Below are 24,007 nucleotides of genomic sequence, written 5' to 3' on the forward strand. Positions count from 1 at the left end.
TCAGTGTAGACTTGATGGGCTAAATGGCCTTTTTCTGCACAGTAGGGTTTCCATGATTCTACAAGGTTAAAAATCACACACCAGGTCTTTATCTGACAGCACAAACTTTTGCAGCGCTGCTCCTTCTTCACTAGCTACCTGACAAAGGAGCAGTGCACTGAAAGCTTGTACTTTCAAAAAAACCTGTTGGACTACAACCTGGTGTTGTTTGATTTTTAACGTTGTCCATCACCAGCGTCTCCACATCATGATTCTATGAGGGTCACTGGACTCGAAACCTTAGCTCTACTTTCTCTCCACACACCTGCTGAGCTTTCCCAGCAGCTTCTGTTTTAATGCTCCCTTCCCATTTCAGTTGCACTGGAACCTGGGCAATGGCAATCCCTCAAGGGGTCAATTAGCCCCGCCCACTCAGCGCAGAACTTGCACAATGGGCGGGCACTCCTACGTCATACGCAAGGCTGCGTGTCCATGACGTTCGAACGTCGTGCCGACGGTACGTCCTTGTGGCGGGGGCAGTAACGGGTGCAGCGGCGGGTTGAGATATCGAGTGACAGCGGCGACTGGCCTGGGAATTGAGCGCTCTTGTGTACTTCGATACGATCGATAATTGGTCACCTTGTTCATTTTACTGGGACTGGCCGGTCGCGGATAATTGTCGTTGCTTTCGCCAACTTGGTCACCATGTCCGTTGGCCGCGTCCGACGGGTTTTGGCTCCGTGTGCTCGTAAGTATCTGACATTTGGTTCCGGCTCCTGTTCTACTGTCCTACTTCTGAAAATATTTGTAATTTTATTGTGTTGCATGGGTAAATTCCAACTAGTAACTTGCATTAAGAGGTTTAATATACTGTGCAACACAATCTACAATGTGACGGGCTTTTATATTGCAACCGAAAATATTTTTTAAAAAACTTGCCATTTTCCTTCTGAGTTAAGAATCACACAACACTTGGTTGATGCTGGGAAAGTACAGGTCAGGCAGCATCCCAGGAGCAGGAGATTGGACATTTCGGCCATATGCCCTTCATCAGGAATGAGTTTGTGGGTCGGGGGACTGAGACAAGTGGGAGGGAGGTGATGGGGCGGGGGAGGTGGAGGGGGGAAGGTAGCTGGGAATGTGATAGGTTGATGAAGGTGGTTGAGAAGGTCATAGGTGGGAGGAGCAGATGGTTGGAAAGGTGATGGACAGGTCAGGAGGGCAGTGCCGAGTTGGAGGCTTGGGACAGCAGGTTTATTTGGAAGTAATAACTTTCAAAATGCTGCTCCTTCATCAGGTAACTAGTGGCGCAGTTTCATAAGACACAGAATTTATAGCAAAAGATCACAGTGTCATGCAATTAAAATGATATATCAAACAAACCTATATTGCTGTCAAGGCTTTCACCTTTAAGAATGGGTTGCAGGTTTTGCTTAATTAATATGTACAAATCAACTTCTTGAAAGTCACATTCTTGAGATAACTTAAGGTATTATAAAAAAGCGACATCTCAGCTCAGACAATGTATTAAAAGTATGAGGTTACAATCTGCCTGTATCTCAGTCTTGAGTCAGACCGGTTCTGTTTCTAAAGTAGGAATTTATAAAATGTTACATCGATTGACTACCTGCAGGTTGTATGTTTTTTGAGCAAAAATAGAATGTATTACAAATACAATTCTGCAAATGCAAATTCATCCCATAGAATTATGTATGTGTGTATGTGCATGAGGAATAGAGAGTGTATGTGTGTTTGCATTGTATGTGCTAGGTAGAGTGTGTGCATGAGTGTGATGGAGTATAAGCCTGTGCGTGGGTGAAAGTGTGGGGGGTGTATGATGCTGTGATATTTTGCAATAAAATATGTCTTTTGATTCTGCCCCACTAGCCCCACCTGATAGAGGAGCAGCCGTCTTAAAAACTAGTACTTCCAAATAAACCAATTGGATGAAAACTTGGAGTTGTGATTTTTAGCTTTGTCCGCCTTAGTCCAACACCAGCACCTCCATATCATTGTCCTACTAGACCATAGGGCTGCTCCCTCTCTTTCCCCCAGGTTGAGAAGGAGAGTCCTTCATGGTCACCTTAGCAACTGCAGGAATCGAACCCATGCTGTTGGGAACACTCTGAATTGTAATCCAGCTAATGAGCAACAGCACCTGTGGCGTTGGGGGTTTGTGGGGGTGGGTATGGTTATCTTGTGGCAGAGGGGTGGGCAGTGAGTCAGGAGGTGAGTTACTTGCTGCTGGATTCTGACACCCTGACTTGCTTTCAGAGCCACAGCATTTAAACGGTTAGCCCAATTCAGTTTTTGGTCAATGGTAGTTCTGCTTCACTGACTACTTTTTATTTTTATGTTTTGGTTTGCATGTACATGGGAATTTTGAAAAGGAGTAGAGTTGAAGCTATATGTCAAAACTGTCAAGGTTACTGAGCTAATTGACCCCTAATGAAAATACATAAGACAAAAAAGTCTAAAATTAAGTGCTGCAGATGCTGGAAATCTGAAGTAAAAGAGATTTAGCAGGTCTGGCACCATCGGTGAAGAGAAATACAGTTATTGTTTCAAGTTTGGTAAATTTGGTAAACTTTATAAATTTGTAGGAGAAAAGACTGATTAATTGATAAGTCTTTGAAGATGATGTGTTGCTATGGAGGAAACAATAGGGAACTTTGTTTCCAAGTTACAAGGTATTTCAATAAAGGTTTGAAGCTTAATAATATTTCTTTCTTCGGGGAATGGATTACTCACCTGTTACAAGCTTGACTGATCTTATGGAAAATAAAGAATAAGAAAGCATGGGAAGGGTTACAGCATGAAGACCACTGGCAACCTGTGGTCTGTGGAAGGCAGAATGGGATAACCATAGTGGGACATTCTTACACCAATTAGCAGAGTAAGGTTAAGGCTGAAAGGTCACTATGGCGAGATGAAATAACACAAGTAATAAAGCAAGTTTCTCTGTTAAGTGTTTATTATGACAGGATTGGGACCATAAATATTTGGGACGTGACATTAAAACATCTAATTAATAGTTAGTAGAGTTAGCTTGGGACAGGAGACTATTGTAATAGATGGAATAGCTAAATATCTATCGTGACAGGTTAGTCTGCAATGGAAGATCATTGTAGAAAAGTTAGCAATAAATATCTAACCGTGACATTAGAATAACATTAAGTAGAATGTACAACTAAAGAGATAATGGGAACTAACATCACTGGTTTATTGTGTAGCTAGAGTGAGGGACTTTGATTAATGTAGTTGGATATGCTGATAAGGTAACAGAAACATGAAAAAAAATTAAAATCCACAGACCCTGAGGTTTGTGGGCATTTCAGAATCTGCTTTCTCAGTGTCACAGTTTTTTGCTTGCAAATAAAAGACCTACTTATTGAGAAACTCTATGTATCCTAGTGATTCTCTATATTTTCTCCACCACAATCTTTAAACTGGGTTTTAGTGTCATAATGAATATGCTCAGAACTGTTCACCGATTACTTCTGGAAAGCAGAATCACATTGTTGACTTCTTGCTTTGCCTTTTACAAGCGTGGGCTGTTTGAGTGCAGTGTGTACTGTCAATTCTGGCAGCCAATTATTGCGATTTATGGCCTGCTACTAGCATACATTATCACCAGTGTTGAAGTTCATATACAATTTTTCTCCATTGTTCCCCATTTGAAAGATGCTACTGCCCACCCAAAAAGATTTTCCATTTATCTCTCAATTGAACAATATCATCTATGAATCAGTTTCCATTTCAAACTTCACCAGTCTCTGAATATAATTTGCTGAACTGAAATGTTATCATAGTAAACTTTCTTTGTACTTACCCATGGCCTGAGAAGTGTCCTAAGGTGTAGTGCCCAGAATTGTACCCAATACTCTAGTGAGTACAAGAGCTTTGTAAAATTTTTAGCACAATTTCTTTGTATTTATATTCATTGTTTGTATTTATATAAATTGTCTTAATTGCCTATCAACCTGCTCTGTCACTACTAAAGTTTCATTAATGTGTATAATCAGGTCCTTCTGCCCTTCCACCTCCCTCAAAATTGTGTCACTTAGATGATATCTGTTTTGTAACCTCATCCACAGCTACACATTTCTGAGATTTCTGAGTTCCTTTAATTCTCGTGTCCTGTGCGTTCTTGATTTTAATGGCTCCATCATTGACAGCTACCTCACTCCAAATTTCTTTAATTCCCTCACTCAGTCTCACTACTTCTCCTTTTAAGATGCGACATAACTTTTATCAAGGAGATAGATTTTTTTTTTCTTGTCACCTATCCAAATGTCTGCTTGTTTCACTTAGTGTTTATAATGTTTCTGTGAAATAACATGGGATAGTTTGCTCTGCCAGTACGTCTCATTGCAGTGTTGCTTCTCCATGTTTAACCCTGAAAGTGCATCACTTCAATTTTATCTCAATTAAGTTGATCTGCCCATGTTTGCCCATTTTACCAGTGTCTCTCACTTGATATCTAGTACTATTCCCCTCACTGTTTACAATACACTCAAATTTTGTACTATTGGTAAATTTTGAATTGTGCTCCCTGTATCCATGGCTGTATCCATTTTATAGTACAAGAGAAGCTGTGGCCATAATACAGGACTCTGGAGCACTCTGTTTTTTGCATTTGTAAGAAAACTGTCTATCCTTGTCAAATCTCTGTCTCATATCCCTTTGTCAGTTAGATAGTCAAGTATATATCCTCCCTTCAAAACCATGTGCTTCAGTTTCCCAAATATGCCTTATCTGTGATACATAATGTGGAGACTTTAGTTCAGTGACATTACCACTATACTATTAATCTAGAGACCCAGGCTAATGCATGAACTGCAGAAGTTCAAGAAGGTCCTTCCCCACCACCTATTCATGGGCAATTAGAAATGAGCCATAAATGCTAGCCTAGCCAGCGATGTGTACATTCTATGAATAAATACAGAAAACATCATTGAATGCTTTTCAAAGTCCATATGTAAAACATCTAGCTTCATTAACTCTCTGAATTCGCTGAACAATCGGGTTCATCAAACATATTTGCCTTTCACAAATCTAGCTGCCTCTTATTAACTGATATGCCTCCGAGTGAGATTAATTTTGTACTTGACATTGGTCTTTGGTGGTTTACCTATTGCTCAGGTTAAACTGACTGGCTGAAGTATCCTGATTAGTAGTTGAGATTGTGGTGCTGGAAAAGCATAGCAGGTCAGGCAGCATCCGAGGGGCAGGAGAATCAACATTTCAGGCAAAAGCCCTTCATCACACTCTCCATTCTCATCTCCAGCATCTGTAGTCCCCACTTTCTCCTGTCCTGATTAATACCCCTCTCCTTTTATTTAAAAAGCAGTATAACCTTTGTAACCCTCCAATTCTCTGACACCATTCTTGTAACAATTGTGTACTGAAAGATTGTGCTAAGAGGATCTATGACCTTCACCCCATCTTCCCTTAGCAACCTTGGATGTACAGAAGATTCCCGACTTGTGAACATCTGACTTAATGTATGCTCATACTTTTGAACACAATGCCGAACATTGTTTAACAATTTAAAGCTCGACATAAATATTTTCTTTACTTACAGATGGCTACTTTCTGTTGTCCCACATTATGCACCGACTTGCAAACAAATCGACTTGAAGTGGACTCCAGAACAGAACCCATTCACAACCTGGGGACTGCTTGTACCCTGTTTAGACAGGGTGATTTACTAAGTTTAAATTTTGCAAGTTAGGATTAAAAACAGGGAAAATGGTATTACCTAATCTCTGCTTCCCTCCTTTCTGCAATTATATGCTTTTTCTTTAAGTTTGACACTTTCTTTAACTCTTCTCTTTGGAATTTTTCATGCTTGTTAAACTATATCAATTCAACGTGTTCTGAAATATTTCCTTAAATATGTTGGATGGAGTATAAAGGAAGAAGTAATTGGAGCTTGTCAGAAAAGTCAGGAGATAATCATTGATAATGATGATCATTATATAATAATCTATCTATAGAATAGAAAAATCAGATGTGTAAGTGTATTTTAAGAGTTCATAGAATATTTTCGGGTAGTTTTTTAGAACAAAGAGTAGGCTATAATCTCACTGGACCCTTGCTGATTTATCTCTTATGCTCATCTGACAGTTCACTTTATTTACTTGTTTTAATGCTCTTAAGAGTGTTGTTATTTAAGTTTAAAATACTAATCTTGGACCCTCTTGCCTCCTCCCTCAAACTGAAAGCAAAATTCAATCATATTATGATCACTGTGACCTATGGGCATTTCACAATGAGGTCATTAATTAATCCTATTTCATTACAAAACCAGGTCGCGTATTGCCTGTTGTCTGGATTGCTCCAGAATATGCTGCTGTAAGAAACTTCTATGAACTTCTCTTCCAGGCTCTTTTCCTGTCTGTATGCAGTTTAAAATGCCCCATTTTATTGTCGTACCTTTCTGGTATTATTTCATATTTCTTTCTTCAAACTCCAGCCTTTTCTGTGGTTGTTATTGGAGGATCTATACAGCACTCCCACAAGGAACTTTTTGCCTTTATCATCTCTCATCTCAATCAAACCACTTTTGTATTTTGATTTTCTAAACCCAATACCTCCCTTCCACATTTCCTAACTACTTATTCTTCCGAAATGCCCAATAATCTTCCATATTCATGTTACAATCTATGTTGTCCTGAGCCATCTCTGCAATGGTTATCAGATCATATTTATTTCTATTTGCATTACTGGGATTGCTATAGTGTTAAGGGTTTAGATGGAGAGGAATTTAAGTGTGTACAAGAAAATTTTCTGATTCAGTATGTGGATGTACCCACTACAGAAGGTGCAAAATTTGACCTACTCTTGGGAAATAAGGCAGGGCAGGTGACTGAGGTGTCAGTGGAGGAGCACTTTGGGGCCAGTGACCATAATTCTATTAGTTTTAAAATAGTGATGGAAAAGGATAGACCAGATCTAAAAGTTGAAGTTCTAAATTGGAGAAAGGCCAATTTTGATGGTATTCAGCAAGAACTTTCAAAAGCTGATTGGGGGTAGATGTTTGCAGGTAAAGGAATGTCTGGAAAACGGGAAGCCTTCAGAAATGAGATAACGTGAGTCCAGAGAAAGTATATTCCTGTCAGGGTGAAAGGAAAGGCTGGTAGGTATAGGGAATTTTGCATGACTAAAAAAATTAAGGGTTTGGTTAAGAAAAAGAAGGAAGTATATGTCAGGTATAGATAAGATAGATCGAGTGAATTCTTAGAGTATAAAGGAAGTAGGAGTATACTTAAGAGGGAAATCAGGAGGGCAAAAGGGGGCATGAGATAGCTTTGGCAAAATAGAGTTAATGAGAATCCAAAGACGTTAAGGACATAACGGTTACTAGGGAGAGAATAGATCAGCAAGGCAGTCTTTGTGTGGAGCCGCAGGAAATGGGGGAGATATTAAATGAGTATTTTGCATCAGGGTGTACTGTGGAAAAGGATATGGAAGATATGGAATGTAGGGAAATAGATGGTGACATCTTGAAAAATGTCCATAATACATAGGAGAAAGTGCTGGATGTCTTGAAATGCATAAAAGTGGATAAATCCCCAGAACCTGATCAGGTGTACCCTCAAACTCTGTGGGAAGCTAGAGAAGTGATTGCTGGGCCTCTTGCTGAGATATTTTATATCATTGATAGTCACAGGTGAGGTGCTGGCAGACTGGAGGTTGGCTAATGTGGTGCCACTGTTTAAGAAGGGTGGTAAGGATGAGCCAGGGAACTATAGACCAGTGAGCCTGACATTGGTGGTGGACAAGTTGTTGGAGGGGATCCTGAGGGACAGAATGTACATATATTTGGAAAGGCAAGGACTGATTAGGGATAATCAACATGATTTTGTGCGTGGAAAATCATGTCTCACAAACTTGATTGAGTTTTTTGAAGAAGTAACAAAGAGGATTGATGAGGGCAGAGTGGTAGATGTGATCTAGATGGACTTCAGTAAGGCATTCGACAAGGCTCCCCATGGGAGACTGGTTAGCAAGGTTAAATCCCATGGAATACAGGGAGAAGTAACCATTTGGATACAAAAAACTGGTTCAAAGGTAGAAGACAGAGGGTGGTGGTGGTGGTGGAAGGTTGTTTTTCAAACTGGAGGCCTGTGACCAGTGGATGCCACAAGGATCAGTGTGGGTCCACTACGTTTTGTCATTTACATAAATGATTTGGATGAGAGCATAAGAGGTATGGTTAGTAGGTTTGCAGATGACACCAACATTGGAGGTGTAGTGGACAGCGAAAAAGGTTACCTCAGATTACAAAGGGATCTTGATCAATAGGCTGAGAAGTGGCAGATGAGTTTAATTCAGATACATACGAGGTACTACACTTTGGGAAAGCAAATCTTAGCAGGATTCATACACTGAACGGTAAGGTCCGAGGGACTGTTGCTGAACAAAGAGACCTTGGAGTGCAGGTTTATAGCTCCTTGAAAGTGGAGTCGCAGGTAGATAGGATAGTGAAGAAGGCATTTGGTATGCTTTCCTTTATTGGTCAGAGTATCGAATACAGGAGTTGGAAGGTCATGTTGCGACTGAACAGGACATTGGTTAAGCCACTTTTGGAATATTGTGTGCAATTCTGGTCTCCTTCTTATCGGATGGATGTTGTGAAATGTGAAAGGGTTCAGAAAAGATTTAAAAGGATGTTGCCATAGTTGGAGGAATTGAGCTATAGGGAGAGGTTGAACAGGCTGGGGCTGTTTTCTCTGGAGCATCGGAGGCTGAGGGGTGACCTTTATAGAGGGTTTTAAAATCATGGGGGGCATGGATAGGGTAAATAGACAAAGTCTTTTCCCTGGGGTGGGGGAGTCCAGAACTAGAGGGCATAGGTTTAGGGTGAGAGGGGAAAGAATTAAAAGAGACCTAAGGGGCAACTTTTTCACACACAGAGGGTGATAAGGGTATGGAATGAGCTGCCAGAGGCAGTGGTGGTGGCTAGTATGATTGCAACATTTAAAAGGCATTTGGATGGGTATATGAATAGGAAGGGTTTGGAGGGATATGGGCCAGGTGGGAGTAGATTGGGTTGGGTTATCTGGTCAGCATGGGCGAGGTGGACCGAAGGGTCTGTTTCCGTGCTGTACATCTGTATGACTCTATGTCTCTTCATGTCCTCTCTTATGAAGACAGGTACACCTCAAGTTCTTTAATTTGTGTCCGCTGGGGACCCATTTCTCAAAGGAAGTATACAAATAGGGAGAAATTATCTCCCCTCAATATCTGTTGCTCCAAAGAGGACTATCCTAACTTATTTAAGGAGGGAAGCAATTTAGAGAAGGTTTGCTTGACTGACACCTGGGATAGGGATGTTCTCATATGAGGATAACTCCGGCTTATCCTGTATCACTGAGAATTAGAAGAATAAGAACTGATCTTGTTGAGACATATAAGACCCTCAGGACTTGACAGGATGCATGCTGAAAGGATGTTTCTCCTTCAGGCATAAAGTAAAACTTGGGAGTTTAAAAATCAGGTGGACATGAGGAGACATTTTTTCTCTTGAAAAGTCTCGAGTCTGAAACTCTGCTTCTCTGTAAAGTTGGAGTCGTTGCACATGTTTCAAGTAGAAATAAATGAGTCTTTGAACAGCGAGAGAGCCAGATGTTATAGGAAGTAGGTGGGAATGTGGAGCTGAGGCTGTAATCTGATTGGCCATGACATCCTGGAATGATTGAGCTGATTGGAATGGTTCTTCACCTTTTGTTTCCCTTGTCATTGCATCTTCTTGGTATGTTGTTGCTGCAGGGCATTAAGGTCTGATAGGTTTACATTAGCAACTTCCAAATTAACTGTCAATGAGTAGGTTTTTATTGGAAATATAGAAGTAGGTTTAGAGTGAGAGTTGATTGTTTAAACTTACACTCCTCTACACTGCTTCAATGTGTTCAAATAAAGCCCACTTTTTAGCCACAGTGATCAACAAAGGAATTCAGATGCTTGAACTCTAATGAAGCAATAACAAATACCAAATGGAGAATAATGTTAAAAGGACTGAATTAAAGGCAGTCAATAGGACTGCACATAGAATTGACCAAAAGGTTGATTATTTGAATGCAAACATTGAGTTAAATTGTTATTAGAGAGAGAGTAAGAATAAATGGATCATTCTCTAGATGGTAGGCTGCTACAACTGGGGTAATTTAAGCCTCAGTGCTAGGTCTACAATTATTTGCCATCTATATGAATGATTTGGACACACCGTGTTAATGGGCTAGACGTGGCTAATGGAATAAAATGTAAGTATGTGTGAAGTTATTTGGTAGAGCAAAAACAGATTGAATTTTATTTTAAATGATGAGAGGTTGGGAAGGATGGATGTCCAGTAGGATCTGGTTGTCCTTTGCCATGGGTCACTAAAAACGAGTGTGCAGGGAGCAGCAAGCAATTAGAAAGGTGAGTGAAAACTGGCGTTCATTTCAAAGGGATTCAAACACAGGAGTAAAAATGATCTTATTGCTTTTGTGCGGAACCTTGGATTTCCATGTAAAGGTTTGGCCTTCCTTATGTAACAAAGGATATACTTGCCATTTGAAGGGAGTGCAATGGAGGTTCTCCGAACTAATTCTTGAGATGGCAACATTGTTTTCTGAGGAAATTGTGTTTATATTCTCTTCATTGTTTTGAAGAAGGACAGGTGTTTTTTAAACTTAGAAAGTTCTTACAGGGCAAGACCGATTCCTGGCTAGGGGACAAAATCTCCAAATAAAGCCATTTAAGACTGAAATGAGGAGGGATTTCTTAAGAGTGGTGAATCTTTGGAATTCTAGATCACAGAAGGCTGTAGAAGTTCAATCATTGACCAGGTTCAAGTCAGAAATCAGATTTCTAGAGATGAATGACATCAAGGGATATGGAGATCATGTGGAGAAATTGTTTTGAAGAGATGATCTGACATGATCTAGAATGGTGAGGCAGGTTTGATGGGGTGATCAGTCTGCACCTGTGCCTGCATTCTTATGTTCTGCCCAAATTTTACCCAATGCTGTTGTTATAAAAGTCATAGTCATAGAGATGTACAGCATGGAAACAGATGCTTCGGTACAACTCGTCTATGCCAACCAGATATCCCAACCCAATCTAGTCTACGTTCTCATTTATCTCATTGGAACAATGTGGAGAAACTTTGTGGGCTGACCCATGACAATAATAGGGTGCCACACGATCCTGAAGCGTTTAAATAGCTAGCTAATGAGAATCTGGCAGGACATGTTCAAACCAAAGGGCACAGTTTTAAGATAATTGCCTGAAGAACCAGGAGGGAGTTGGCTGAAATCCACTGCCTGGAAGGGAAGTGGCAGCAGGTCCATAGTAAGATTCAAAAGGCAATTGGCAAGAGGAAGAACTTGTGGGGAGAAGAATGAAAGTGTGGAACTCCATTGGGTAGTTCTTTTTATAGACCATAGTGGATTGAATGCTGTCTTTCTGTGCTGTAAGCATTTATGTTTGTGTTGTCCCTCGTACAGGATTCCTTTCGACAGCTGCAGATTCGTGCCTGGCGAGCACAGAGCTGCTTCAGAAGCGCAGCCAGCTATTTGACAAGGAGAAAGACAGACAGCGAGCCCTGATCCCAAGGATTGAGAAAATTGAAGTTAAACATGTGGGGACACCTGATCCTGGAACAGTCTTCATCATGAACAAGGGCCTTTCCACTCCTTACAACTGTGCCATGCGTAAGTAAAAGTTTGGTTAGTTAGAAAACAGTTTAGGTTTTGAGAGTTTCAATCACTGGGTTGTTCCAGGTAGCAGATAGGGAGAAGCAAAGCCATGATGGTATTTAAGTGAGAGAACAAAAACTTTTTGCTTAAAGGCATGGAGATGGAGTGATAGATCAAAGCAACGTTCATTGTAGGTCAGCTATGAGCCCTGTGATGGGTGAGCTAGACATGTTGTGGTCAGCAATAGAACAGAGTTTTAGCTGTGCTGAAGATTATGATAGCCTGAAGTTGAGAGGCTGCTCAGGAAAACATTGGGATTGTTATGGCTGAAGATGCATTTGGTATGACTGCAATAGGGGGAGATTTTCTCTTCATTCGTATTGACTGTGATGTTGCTCGGGCTTGTTGGTGCAAAATTGAAGGCTGCATGGAGAAGGGAGGGAAACCTACATCGGCTCCTGGTCCAACAAAAACTCAAAATGAACATTTTCCTTCTTGTTTTTTCATGATACTGACCCCAAAATCGAAGAAGCTTTATTAAATTAAAACAAATGCATCAACCCACTTCGTAGCCACTTCATTTGAAGACCCAAGGATGACGCTCATGAGGAGCTGGTCACTTGTCAGTATATAGTGCTACAGTTGCTCAGTGTCACTTCGCTGGTGATTGATTTTCCTGAGTTCCTCCCTCTCTACCAGGTTCTGATTTATTTATGCTTGTGAGATATTATTTATATTCTCTGTAATCAAGACAGATGCAAAAAAAAACTGGCTTAATTCAGTTCCCATTTCCTTTCTTTCTATTATTAATTCTCCAGACTTACTTTCTATCGGACCAGTACTTTCTCCTCTTAAATTATTTATTGAAACCCGTACTATGTATTTTTCTACTTGTAGCTGGCTTTTTCTAGCTTTCAGAGAAAATCATACTCTGATTTTTTTTCCCCTCTTTATTTATTTTTTGGTCATTCTTGCTTTTTTTATATTCTACTCAATCTTCTGAGATGCTTCCTGTCTTTATCCAATTTTGTTTAGTTTGATAACTATCTTCTAACATGTCTAGTTAACCAATGGTGGTGGGTCTGTCCGTTAGAGTTTTCTTAGTCATTGGAATGTACATATTCCATGTATTAATGGAATGTACTATTCCTTAAATACTTGCCACTGCATCCCTGGCAGTATCTGCAGAGAGAAATCAGTGTCAGTGTTTTGGCACCGGTTCTGAGGAAAGATCATGGGACCTGAAACATTAACTCTGATTTCAGCTGCTGCCAGACCTGCTGAGCTTTTCTAGCAATTTCTGTTTTTGTAAAACAATATTTCTTTATTTATACGCCCATGCTAATGTTCAAGGGCTCTGAAAACCCATCTCACAAACGAATTTGTTCCTTTATCATTTTCTCATTTCTACCCAAACTATTTCCACATTTCGATTTTCTGAACTTGGGTTATTCCTGCCAATTGCATGAATACCTTCATTAACTAAGAGTTGGAGATGCAGGTGTTGGACTGGGGTGTACAAAGTTAAAAATCACATGACACCAGGTTATAGTCCAACAGGTTTAATTGGAAGCACTAGCTTTCAGAGCGCTGCTCACAACCACCTGATGAAGGAGCAGCGCTCTGAAAGCTAGTGCTTCCAATTAAACCTGTTGGACTATAACCTGGTGTTGTGATTTTTAACTTCACTAACTAACCGAGCTACCCATCCATGTTTACCTACTTTCCTATCATTCCAGTTTTCCTCTACCATTCATGTTTAGGGTCCAAGCTATGTCATCCGGCAGCTGTATCTCAAATGGCGACAAATCTTTCTCATTAATTTGTTTTTGCACTTGTCAGTTCTTTTTTTTTTAATGCTACATGCATTCAGATACAGAGCCTTCAATTTTATCCTTTTTGCTTTTTATTTGTAAATATATCTTCATTGGCACAGCATTGACATTTTACTCTGGTTAGGCTCCTGTGTAGTGACTTGGGAATTTTCACCATGCCGAGGAAGCTGTATAAATCCAAGCAATTGTTGGTGTTTGTGAAATGAATCTGACATTTAGAACTGTGAGTTGCTTCATTCTGTAATCTCTCTTCTTGTCTGTCTGCACAGATATGAGTGAATGGTGTGTAAAGCGTTCTATACTTGCACTAGTGGATGGGGAAGTCTGGGATATGTATAAACCCCTCACCAAATCCTGTGACATTCAATTCCTGACTTTCAAGGATGAGAACCCAGAAGAAGTTAATAAGGTAAAGTTTCCATAATGTGGTTCCATTGGTGTGGACAGTGATTTGATTGAGTTATTATTGTCACATGCACCTAGTTTGTTTTGCATGCATTAAAGGCCAAGATGACAACCGGTGAGTGAGGGCCATAGAAAAGAAACACAATTCTCTACAGACTCATTTTAATCACACTCTTCAACCCAGGAAACAGCCAATTTTGAAATGCTTACTGGTATCTCACGTCAAATTAGCTAGCTTAGCAGGCAGGAATTGAAACTAAGATCATTCTGGTTTGATTCCCTATTTATGATTGCATTTCTAAATGTTGAAGACATTAGGGAATGTTTAATTTTGGTGAATCAGTTGCTGGGAGAAGATGTTGCCACAAAACCAATTTAGGAGAAAGTGAGGACTGCAGATGCTGGAGTATCAGAGCTGAAAACTGTGTTGCTGGAAAAGCGCAGCAGGTCAGGCAGCATCAAAGGAGCAGGAGAATCAACGTTTCGGGCATACTCCCTTCTTCATTCCCGAAACGCGATTCTCCTGCTCCTTTGGTGCTGCCTGACCTGCTGCGCTTTTCCAGCAACACATTTTTCAGCCCACAAAACCAATTTATTCAACTGTAATTGCACGATATGCTTTGACAGGTGATGATTCTGAAGATGATACTTGTTTGGCACTCTCAACCCCACCTCTTTCCATAACGGAACTGTTCTAACATGTTTTTTTCTGATTAAAAGAGGGAAGCAGAAACTGTGGCTGATATATTTCTCACACATTGCTGTTAATTCATCATGACAGACAGACCTCACTGCAACCACCACCAGAAACAAGATTGGAACTACTAGCACAGCTCAAGATGTAGTTTACCCAAGTTGGGAAAGACATCTACAGTTTGTTTTTCACAGTTCAAGTGAACACATCATGAAAAATTCATACATTTGCTAAACTTTGGAATATATGTTATATCCTTGAACTTGACTTTTTCACTACGTTTTCCCCTTGTATTGTCACTTTTATATTGCAGTTAATCACACACCCAGTGCCCGTTCTTAAGTTTGACAGCTCTTTTACAATCGAACATGTAGAAAAGCAGTTTCTGTTTGTTTCTTGCCCATTTCCTTTCCTTCCTGTGCTGCACTGTTACATTTATGTGAACACAATAGAATGGTAATTACGGATGGGAACTTTCCTCTTGAGCTCTGAATGTGGCATCACCTTCCTGCAAGCTCACTCTGTTGGCTTTTTATGCGGTCCTCTGTTTTCAAGATGCTGAAATTGTGGAATTGTCCTCACACTTTCTGTCTTCTAAAACTTACCTGATTCTCCCTGTGGCTTCATTCTCTTTTTAACCTTTGTCATATTCTGCATTGTTCCAGCTGCATCTATCTCTACACTAACAACTTGCTCCCATTTTGTTTTAGTTTCCTCTTGGTCAGTTGCCACAGTTTTCGTTTTTCTATTTCTGCATGGAGCAATCAAGAATTATGAGCTTACAAACAAAGTGGAAGAGGGAAATCTGTAATGGACAGGAAGGCAAAGGCTGTTCCCATTTACAGTTTGTTTTAGAGAACTTGAGTTGTGAGAATGAAAAATAGTCCAGCTGTTTAGCTGCTGCCTTGTTTACTCTGTAATGCCAAAGATTCCGATATCCTGGAGTTTTCTGTTGCTGTTATTTTCAAGTTGCTTTTCATCAGCCGGTGTCTGAGGTTGAGGAATAGAGAGAGACTTTTAGTTCTTGTTCACAAATCCATTTTTCCAAGCCTCCCCACTGCTCAGAAACAGCTGTAGATAATGATTCATTTGTATATTCCTGAGTCTGTTCTTTGTTTTCACAAGCTAAATGCTGCATTGACAGTCTTTCATCTCGACTTCCAGAAAGATACCAGTCAACCGAGAGATTTGAGTTTTACTGCTCTTTTTATAACAATGTTGATTTCACCTCAGACAATCCTTCCATGCTGATAGGTTCATGAACTTGGTGTGACCTTGTCAGATGATTGCAGCAATCATTTTGGAAGGATGTGAGGAAGAGGGTGGGGGTGCGGGAAAGGCTTATGTTGTGAATAAATTCTTGACTTGTTGATTTTGATTCCATACTTGTCCTGTTCAGATCACTTTATGCTCCATGAACGCCTGTGATATTAAAGTTAAATGATGTAAGTTGAATCTTGATTGTCCACTTTCACAATGACTGCAACTGCCTGAAGAGTGTTGTAGTTGAGAGTGGAGGTGACAAAGGAACATATGAGGGTTTCATCACTTGGTTGACTGCAATGGGAATTGAGGTAGCTGCTGTTATGGTTGATGATGACCCACTCCACCATAAGAAGTATACCATGGTTGGCAACTCAGCTGGAGTTGGGTTTGGAATGACCAGTGAGGTTGCTGGAGATGGGGCTGAGGGTGATCATTTATGGCAAAGGCATGAAGTTAGTGCAGGGAGTGTTGGAGATGGTGAGGAAATTTGCTAGTATTGGTCATTCTAACATTTAACTGGAGGGAACTGCAAGCTTTCTCTGTGTAGGTTTGAGCTTTTCGTCAAAATATCCCAATTTAAAAAGAAACTCTGATCATAACCATTTATAAAAACTCAAAGAAAACCCCTTCGCTCTTCGCCAGTTCAATGAAGCAGAGATGATTCCCAGTGCCCTTTCTAAAAACTTGAGGGAAATATATTATTAACTTTTTACCCCACTCCCTTGTTTGGGGCAACCTTTCGATTACAGAGAGACAGGTTTTAAAAGAAAATTTGTATTGTATTTGTATCACTGCAATATCACACTTATGGTATTTATATTGTGGCATATACAAAAGCAGCTCTGTGTTTACAACTCCCAGAAGGAACTATAAGTTGAACATCTTGTAATATTTTGTTGCTGTTTTGCTGGGAACTGAGACCAAGTAGCAAAAAGAAGTTGTCACCAACTGGATTAGTATAAAAGTGGAGCTGAAGTGTTCTACAAGAATCTGAAGACTCTAGTTTACTTTGGGGGTAGAATGAAGGTGTTATCTAAGCCTCCCTCCCACTAATCTGAGTTCTGTGGTGCTTGCGGTGTGATTTGGTTTGTCTGCATCCTTTTTTAAACAGGCTTATTGGCGATCATGTGCAATGATCATGGGGTACGTCCTTCAAACAGCGTTTAAGGAAGAGTACATTGTTGAACTGATTACAACACCAGAAATACCAGGTATTCAATGTTGTTTTTATGGAACCTGACTTGAATATTGTTTTATTTCCTGGGTCTCAGCCTGATTTTAATACAGCTGTCAATTTACCCATCCTCTTGGCTGCCAGGGAGGATTGAGCATGTGGGATTTGCTGCCACCCGGGTTACTTCAAGAGAGTAGTGTAGACACGTTTCAGTTTGAGAAACAGGTGATGGGGAAAGAGTAGGAGGATGTGAAAAGGGTGGAGGGGACAGCTCGTGTTGGAAATAAACTCCAAACTAGTTGAGTTGAATGGCCCGTATCTCTGCTATACATCCTTTATGGCACATTGGAGTGGTGATGTGCTGTCTGATATGACACCAGGTGTGGGCATGCAGGCAGCAGTGAGGAATCTGTTTTGAAGCAATTCAGCAATGGGAGGGTATAGCCTTCTGGAGTGTCCTTTGTACACTGGGACACCATCCCCAGCTATGGTGATGTCTTCGCTTCTGCACTCTCTTCCTCCACCACCATCACCTCTGCAGCCCAGACTTTCACCATCCTTCAAGGTCTTTAAAATCTGTCCCTTGCCCCCATTACAGCCCTTTTGGGGCCTATGTGATCAAACAAACAAGAAGCTGGTATAGGCCATTCAGCTCCGCAAGCCTGCTTCACCATTTGGTAAGACCATGGCTGATCTGATTGCAACCATCAAATATCCTTTTCCTGCCTGCTGTAAAAGCCCTGCCTGAATTTGTCTGGCTGAGGGATCCAGCCATGTTCTTCCCAGGGCTGTGCTCGCAGTCCCAACAGGGCCCACTATTGATTCCTGGTGCTGCTAGAGCTGCTGGCCAATCCATTCAGCCACCATTCCCTCAGGACTGTGATACAGTGTCTGCCTTGCTCTTTGTGATCAAGCTCTGGAGTGCAGCTTAAACACAGAGACTTGCGATTTGGAGGTGAGTATGTAGTGAAGGGGCCAACAGTTGACACATGTGCAACGCAATGGAAAAGTCAATAACCATTCTGTGTTGGTGATTCATTCGGGACAGAAAGAGCAGTCATTATTGTTCTTCTTGGAAAATGTCAAGAAGCATCGACTGCTTTTGGGGTAACATGACTTTAGATGTGTCATTTTAGTCTGTCCTCCTTCCTGTTGGGGACTCTCCTAACCTTTACACAGAACATTTCTTGAGTATTCACTGATTTCATAATGATTGAGTCACCAACATGAATGTAATATCTCTTAAGCTGCTAAGGGGTCAAGGAGCTGATAATGATACTTGGCTTTTCCTCAATAATAATGTGCTTTCGAATTTGCGATTATTGCTGTGTAAAATGTATTTTCTGTCGCAGTGATTTCTGGAGCTTTCTGTTATGATGTCAAATTGGATGGACGATTAGATGACTGGATACCCTCGGCGGTAAGTGTGCTGAGAATGATTCATCCCTCTTTCTTGAAGTTTCCAAGCAGCTATTCTCTGATTTAATTTTGTACAGTGTCCCTTCCCCACCCCACTTTCCATTTGACCTCTGCACCACAGGATGTAATGAATTTCTAATGTTTGTATCCAAACCAAGGGGAACATTATCCCTGGGTGTTGTCACCTTAAGTTTGAATTTAGATGGCTGCCAATTTTCCTTTGCTATTCTTCATAGTATACCAGATTGAGTGTGTAATCTTCCTGATTTTGTAACTCATTTGCACATGCTATTATTCTGCAGCAAAGGTTGAGTGTGTCTAAGCCTTTCCTTTTTAAGGCTGAAAATAAGATAAACGAAGGGTCAGTTAGTGGTTAATTTCTGTTTTATATAAGAACAAGGCTAAGATCAGCTAGAAGCATATAACCATTGGTGAGGAAAGATTGTGGATTGCTGGGTTGTGCTGAACTTTGAATTATTTCTGTAACGTCATCCAACTCCATAATCCTTTGAGATATTTATCCTCTTCCCAGTCTTATCTCTTGCATATCCCAACTTTATATTCCCCACTATTGATGGCTGTGTCTTCGGCTTCGTAAGATCTTTTGATTTGAATTCCCTTCATAAATCTCTCTACCCGTCCCTCTTTCTTCTAAGGTACCTCCTTGACCAGGCTGTTACCTGACCATCATCTTCTGTTGCTTGTAGTCGCAATTTTATTGTTAATATTCCTATGACATGACTATGCTTTACAAGGTTAAAGCTGCTATACGAATGCAAGTAGTTGTTCTTGTTCAAAGCAATGTAACCATTGCTGTGAAATGGTGGGTCTTTGTGAAAACACAGTAATGAAATATATATGCCATTTAAAGCCAGTCACCTGCCAACTGAATGTACCAACTGAGTGAGTCTAGTAGGGAACAGATTTAAGTATCTAATCCAGAGTTGAGTTGGAAAAGTACAATATATTGATCATCTAGGAATAAAATAATCATCACAGCTACAAACAGGCAGCTGAGCACAATCTGACATTTGAGCTGTGATGTTTCTGACCTATTCCCTGCACACGTAGGGATAGTTCATTCTGAGGTGCACTGTGGGTGCAAATCTTATTTCCCCTGGAGTAAAAGAATTTGATCTGCTCTTAATTTAGTCGACTAAAGATTTCTGTGTCCCCAAGACGTGAATGTCACTTTCCAAATACCTATGCTGGTAAGACAAGGAAAATGTAGGCCATTTTTCAAATCCTGGGAGCCTTCTCTCTTCCTGATTTCAGTCACAATTAAATTCTTCATCTCCTCCAGTGTGCCAGGTCATTCCTTCAGCTGACTGTGGAAAAGACAGTTTCAGGATCTGCACTTGTGACCTGTGTCTTGCAGGGCAGCAGTGTTTAGAGCATACTTCTGTATGCTCTAGACACTTGGATAACCTGCGAGAAATACCACTCGCAGTGTCTCAGAAGATCCATCAAATCTGGTAACAAGGAAGGTGGTCCTCTCTCAAGCCAATGTGCATGGTGTTGAGGTGCAACTTGCTCAGAGCCGGCCATGTTATCTGTATGCCTGACACCAGACTCTGAAAGTAATTGTTCTATTTGGAACTTGGTTATGGCAGGAAACCTCCAGAAGAACAACAGAAATAGAACATAGAACATAGAAGAATACAGCGCAGTACAGGCCCTTCAGCCCTCGATGTTGCGCCGATCAAAGCCCACCTAACCTACACTAACCCACTATCCTCCATATACCTATCCAATGCCCGCTTAAATACCCATAAAGAGGGAGAGTCCACTACTGCTACTGGCAGGGCATTCCATGAACTTGTTTTGGGGATGTCCTTAAAGAGCCATGAAGTGGTCAAACATTCCCTCCAGCCCATAGGACTCATACGTTTGTGACTGACCAAGACCTAGAAGGTTAATTTGACAAGGTACTGAACTAATTGAGAAACAACATTGCCTCAAATTTTCCATTGTATGATATCAATAGAGTGAGTGTACAAAGCTGACTGGTTCTCAGAGTACTTACTGCCTTGCCTGTGGCAGAGGGATGCAGTTTGAACTTTAGGCCTATTATCCACCTATTGAACTAGAAGTGAAGCAGGCCATCCTCAATCCTGAGGGATAGCCTATAAAGGAAAAGAAGGCACAATTCCTATTTTACAACATCACAAATAGGTGAACAGAGCGTTGAGGTTGCTGACTCTTACCAGGAATGGTTTTTGCAAGCAGTGTAAAAGGATGCAGTGTTTTCCCAGATGTTGTGTAATGTTCTGTCCACAAGATGTCACCCTTATTGCAGCCTTGCTCACAAGCTGCTGAGAATCTCCAGACACTGCTGTGAGAATGATCAGGAGCTGCTTCATTGCAGTACTTGAAATTCATTGCCTGGAGGTAGAGAAGAGAATCTGCTCACAGTGAGCTGTAAACCTAATGTTAATGCCTTTATTTCAAACGGTCATCTTGGCTAAAGCCAGAGAGGAGACCTTTGAAACATATGGAAAACTCTGCCCACGTCTAGAGAAACTTGTAAAGATTGAAGATCTAAGGCAACTGCTTTATCCCAAGGATTTTACAAGTAGCTTTATCCTGGAGTATTTATCCCTCTGTTTCGTCTAAGTTTTGATTCTTGGATGGAGTATAAAATCATAGGATCCCTACTGTGCAAAAAGAAGTCACTCAGCCCATGGAGTCTGCAGTGACCCTTTGAAAAGCATCTCACCCTGACTGAGAGTTTCGTACCACTGCAGTATAGTTTCTGCCTCCTTTTACATAGAACAATACAGCACAGAACAGGCCCTTCGGCCCTCGGTGTTGCGCCGACTTGTGAACTATTCTCAGCTCGTCCCCTACACTATCCCATCATCATCCATGTGCTTATCTAAGGATTGTTTAAATCTCCCTAATGTGGCTGAGTTGACTACATTAGCAGGTAGGCATTCCACGCCCTCACCACTCTCTGTGTAAAGAACCTGCCTCTGATATCTGTCTTAACTATAAATCGAGGGGTGATAGATTTATGCCCCTTCGTACAAGCTGAAGTTATCATCCTAGGAAAAACACTTTCACTGTCTCCCCTATCTAATCTTTTGATCATCTTATATGTCTCTATCAAGTCCTCTCTTAGCCGCCGCCTTTCCAATGAGAACAGACCCAAGTCTCTTAGCCTTTCCTCACAATACCTTCCCTCCAGACCAGGCAACATCCTGGTAAATCTCCTCTGCACCTTTTCCAATGCTTCCACATCCTTCCTGAAATATGGTGACCAGAACTATACACAATACTCCAAGTGTGGCCACACTAGCTTTTTGTATTGTTGCAGTATGATATTGTGGCTCTGGAACTCAATCCCTCTATGAATGAAACCTTACACACCGTATGCCTTCTTAATAACACTATCCACCTGGGTGGCAACTTTCAGGGATTTATGTACATGGACTCCAAGAACCCTCTGCACATCCACACTACCAAGAATCTTTCCATTCACCCAGTACTCTACCTTCCTGTTAGTCTTCCCAAAGTGCATCACCTTACATTTAGCTGCATTGAACTCCATTTTCCACCTCTCAGCCCAATTCTGCAGTTTATCCAAGTCTCCCTGCAACCTGTAACATTCTTCCACACTGTCCACTACTCCACCGACTTTAGTATCATCTACAAATTTACTAATCCATACACCTATGCCTGCGTCGAAGTCATTTATAAACATGACAAACAGCAGTGGTCCCAAAACAGATTCTTGTGGCACATACTAGTAACCGGACTCCAGGCTGAATATTTTCCATCAACCACCACTTGCTGTTGTCTTTCAGAAAGCCAGTTTCTAATCCAAATTTCTAAATCGCCCTCCATTCCATGCCTCTGCATTTTCTCCATCAGCCTTCCAGTCCTTCAGGTAGAAGGCCATCTAGTCCTCTCGCACAGCAGGCACCGTGACCTGGAGAGATCCCAGTTAAATCCATCCCTCTGCCACCTGCCTGCAATGACTGCACTTGCTGCACCCTCCCCTAAAAGACCCAGGGGCATTGAGGTCAACTCTATGGACCGAACTGCCAGCCCAAGAGTGACCAGACATAAAAAAAGAGGGCAAGATGCAGATCTTTTTTTTTCATTGTATGATGACTATGGGATCTTTTATATCCATCTGAAGCGCCAGACAGAACTTTCAATTGACATCTCATCACAATAATGCTTCCTTCTAGAGAACAGCACTTGCTCAATTTTTACCCTCCAACAATGCAGCACATCCTCAGTACTGACCCTCTGACAATGTGGCCATCTGTCTCTGTACTAACCCTCTGGCACTGCAGTGTTCTCTGAGCAACATTTGTATAACCGATGTGGTGGGTATTTTGTGGAAGAACTAGTGGAGAAATGTAAAATGTCTTCACAAAGCAGGTTATTGTGACACATGAAAGTTTGGTGGAAACACTCAATAGAAATGTTCAGAAAGCATATGAGGATTGATTTTTGCAGAGAATTAATTTGAAGGGAACTAACTTGCATAATTACAGACCGAAAGAAAGTGGTTTCAGTTAGCTCACTCATTTTACGGGCGGCACGGTGGTTAGCACTGCTGCCTCACAGCGCCAGAGATCCAGGTTCAATTCCCGCCTCAGGCAACTGTGTGGAGTTTGCACATTCTCCCTGTGTCTGCGTGGGTTTCTTCCGGGTGCTCCGGTTTCCTCCCACAGTCCAAACATGTGCAGGTCAGGTGAATTGGCCATGCTAAATTGCCCATAGTGTTAGGTGAAGGGGTCACTGTAGGGGAATGGGTCTGGGTGGGTTGCTCTTCGGAGGGATGGTGTGGACTTGTTGGGCCGAAGGGCGTGTTACCACATTGTATGTTATCTAAATCCATCAAAAAGCTGGCACAGGCACTATGGACCGAATGCACCGCCTTTGTAAAATTAGAGCAAGTGAAGGTCTGGAGATGGAGTGTTAACACACTTGGCATTTGAAATCTGGATTTTTCTTCCTCCAAAAGGCTGTGGATGTCGGGACTGGAATTGGAGTTTTCAAGACTGACAGATTCTGGTTTGGTCAGAGTATTAAGGAACAAGGAGTTGGGAGTATGCATCAACCCATGATCAGGCCTGATGGGCTGAGTGGCCCATTCCAATTCTGATGTTCCTTTTTTTTTAATTTCAGTTAGAGTAGGTAGTGAGAGTATAAAGGAGATGAGACCCAAAGGTTACAGTTACTTTTGTTTCAAAGATCATCGCCCAGTCAATTACTTTTAAATCTAGCAGACATTCATGCAAAGTACTGATCCACCTGCTCTCGTATTACCAAGTGGCCATTTACATTATGAGTGGTGCCAGAAGTGACCACCTTCTCTGTTTTGATGACAGGGAATAGTAAACAATTTTGTGTAGGGGCCTCTAGTCTAAAAAGGTTACTCGCTCTGAATTTCCCCCAAACTTGACACTTTTTTTTTTCCTTGAGACTATAGTCCACTATAGAGTTTCCTTTCAAAGAGATGTTTTGTTAAATATTGTAATATAAATTTTTCTAAATTTTTTTTGCATATTCATTCCATTTCCAA

At 41.1% G+C, this 24,007-nt stretch overlaps 1 protein-coding gene across 1 annotated transcript in view; it reads left to right on the forward strand.

The window, feature by feature from the left end:
- The first annotated feature begins 482 nt into the window (after positions 1 to 482).
- mrpl39 (mitochondrial ribosomal protein L39) overlaps positions 483 to 24,007 on the forward strand; it is a 31,270-nt gene continuing 7,745 nt past the window's right edge. Inside the window, exons 1-5 of the mRNA XM_072585743.1 lie at positions 483 to 727; positions 11,478 to 11,684; positions 13,774 to 13,913; positions 16,981 to 17,080; positions 18,396 to 18,463. Coding sequence (XP_072441844.1) covers positions 685 to 727; positions 11,478 to 11,684; positions 13,774 to 13,913; positions 16,981 to 17,080; positions 18,396 to 18,463 — 558 coding nt within the window. The 5' untranslated portion in view covers positions 483 to 684. The remainder of the gene's footprint in view (positions 728 to 11,477; positions 11,685 to 13,773; positions 13,914 to 16,980; positions 17,081 to 18,395; positions 18,464 to 24,007) is intronic.

This window comes from Chiloscyllium punctatum, chromosome 15 (genome assembly GCF_047496795.1).
Source record: "Chiloscyllium punctatum isolate Juve2018m chromosome 15, sChiPun1.3, whole genome shotgun sequence".
Lineage (NCBI taxonomy): Eukaryota > Metazoa > Chordata > Chondrichthyes > Orectolobiformes > Hemiscylliidae > Chiloscyllium > Chiloscyllium punctatum.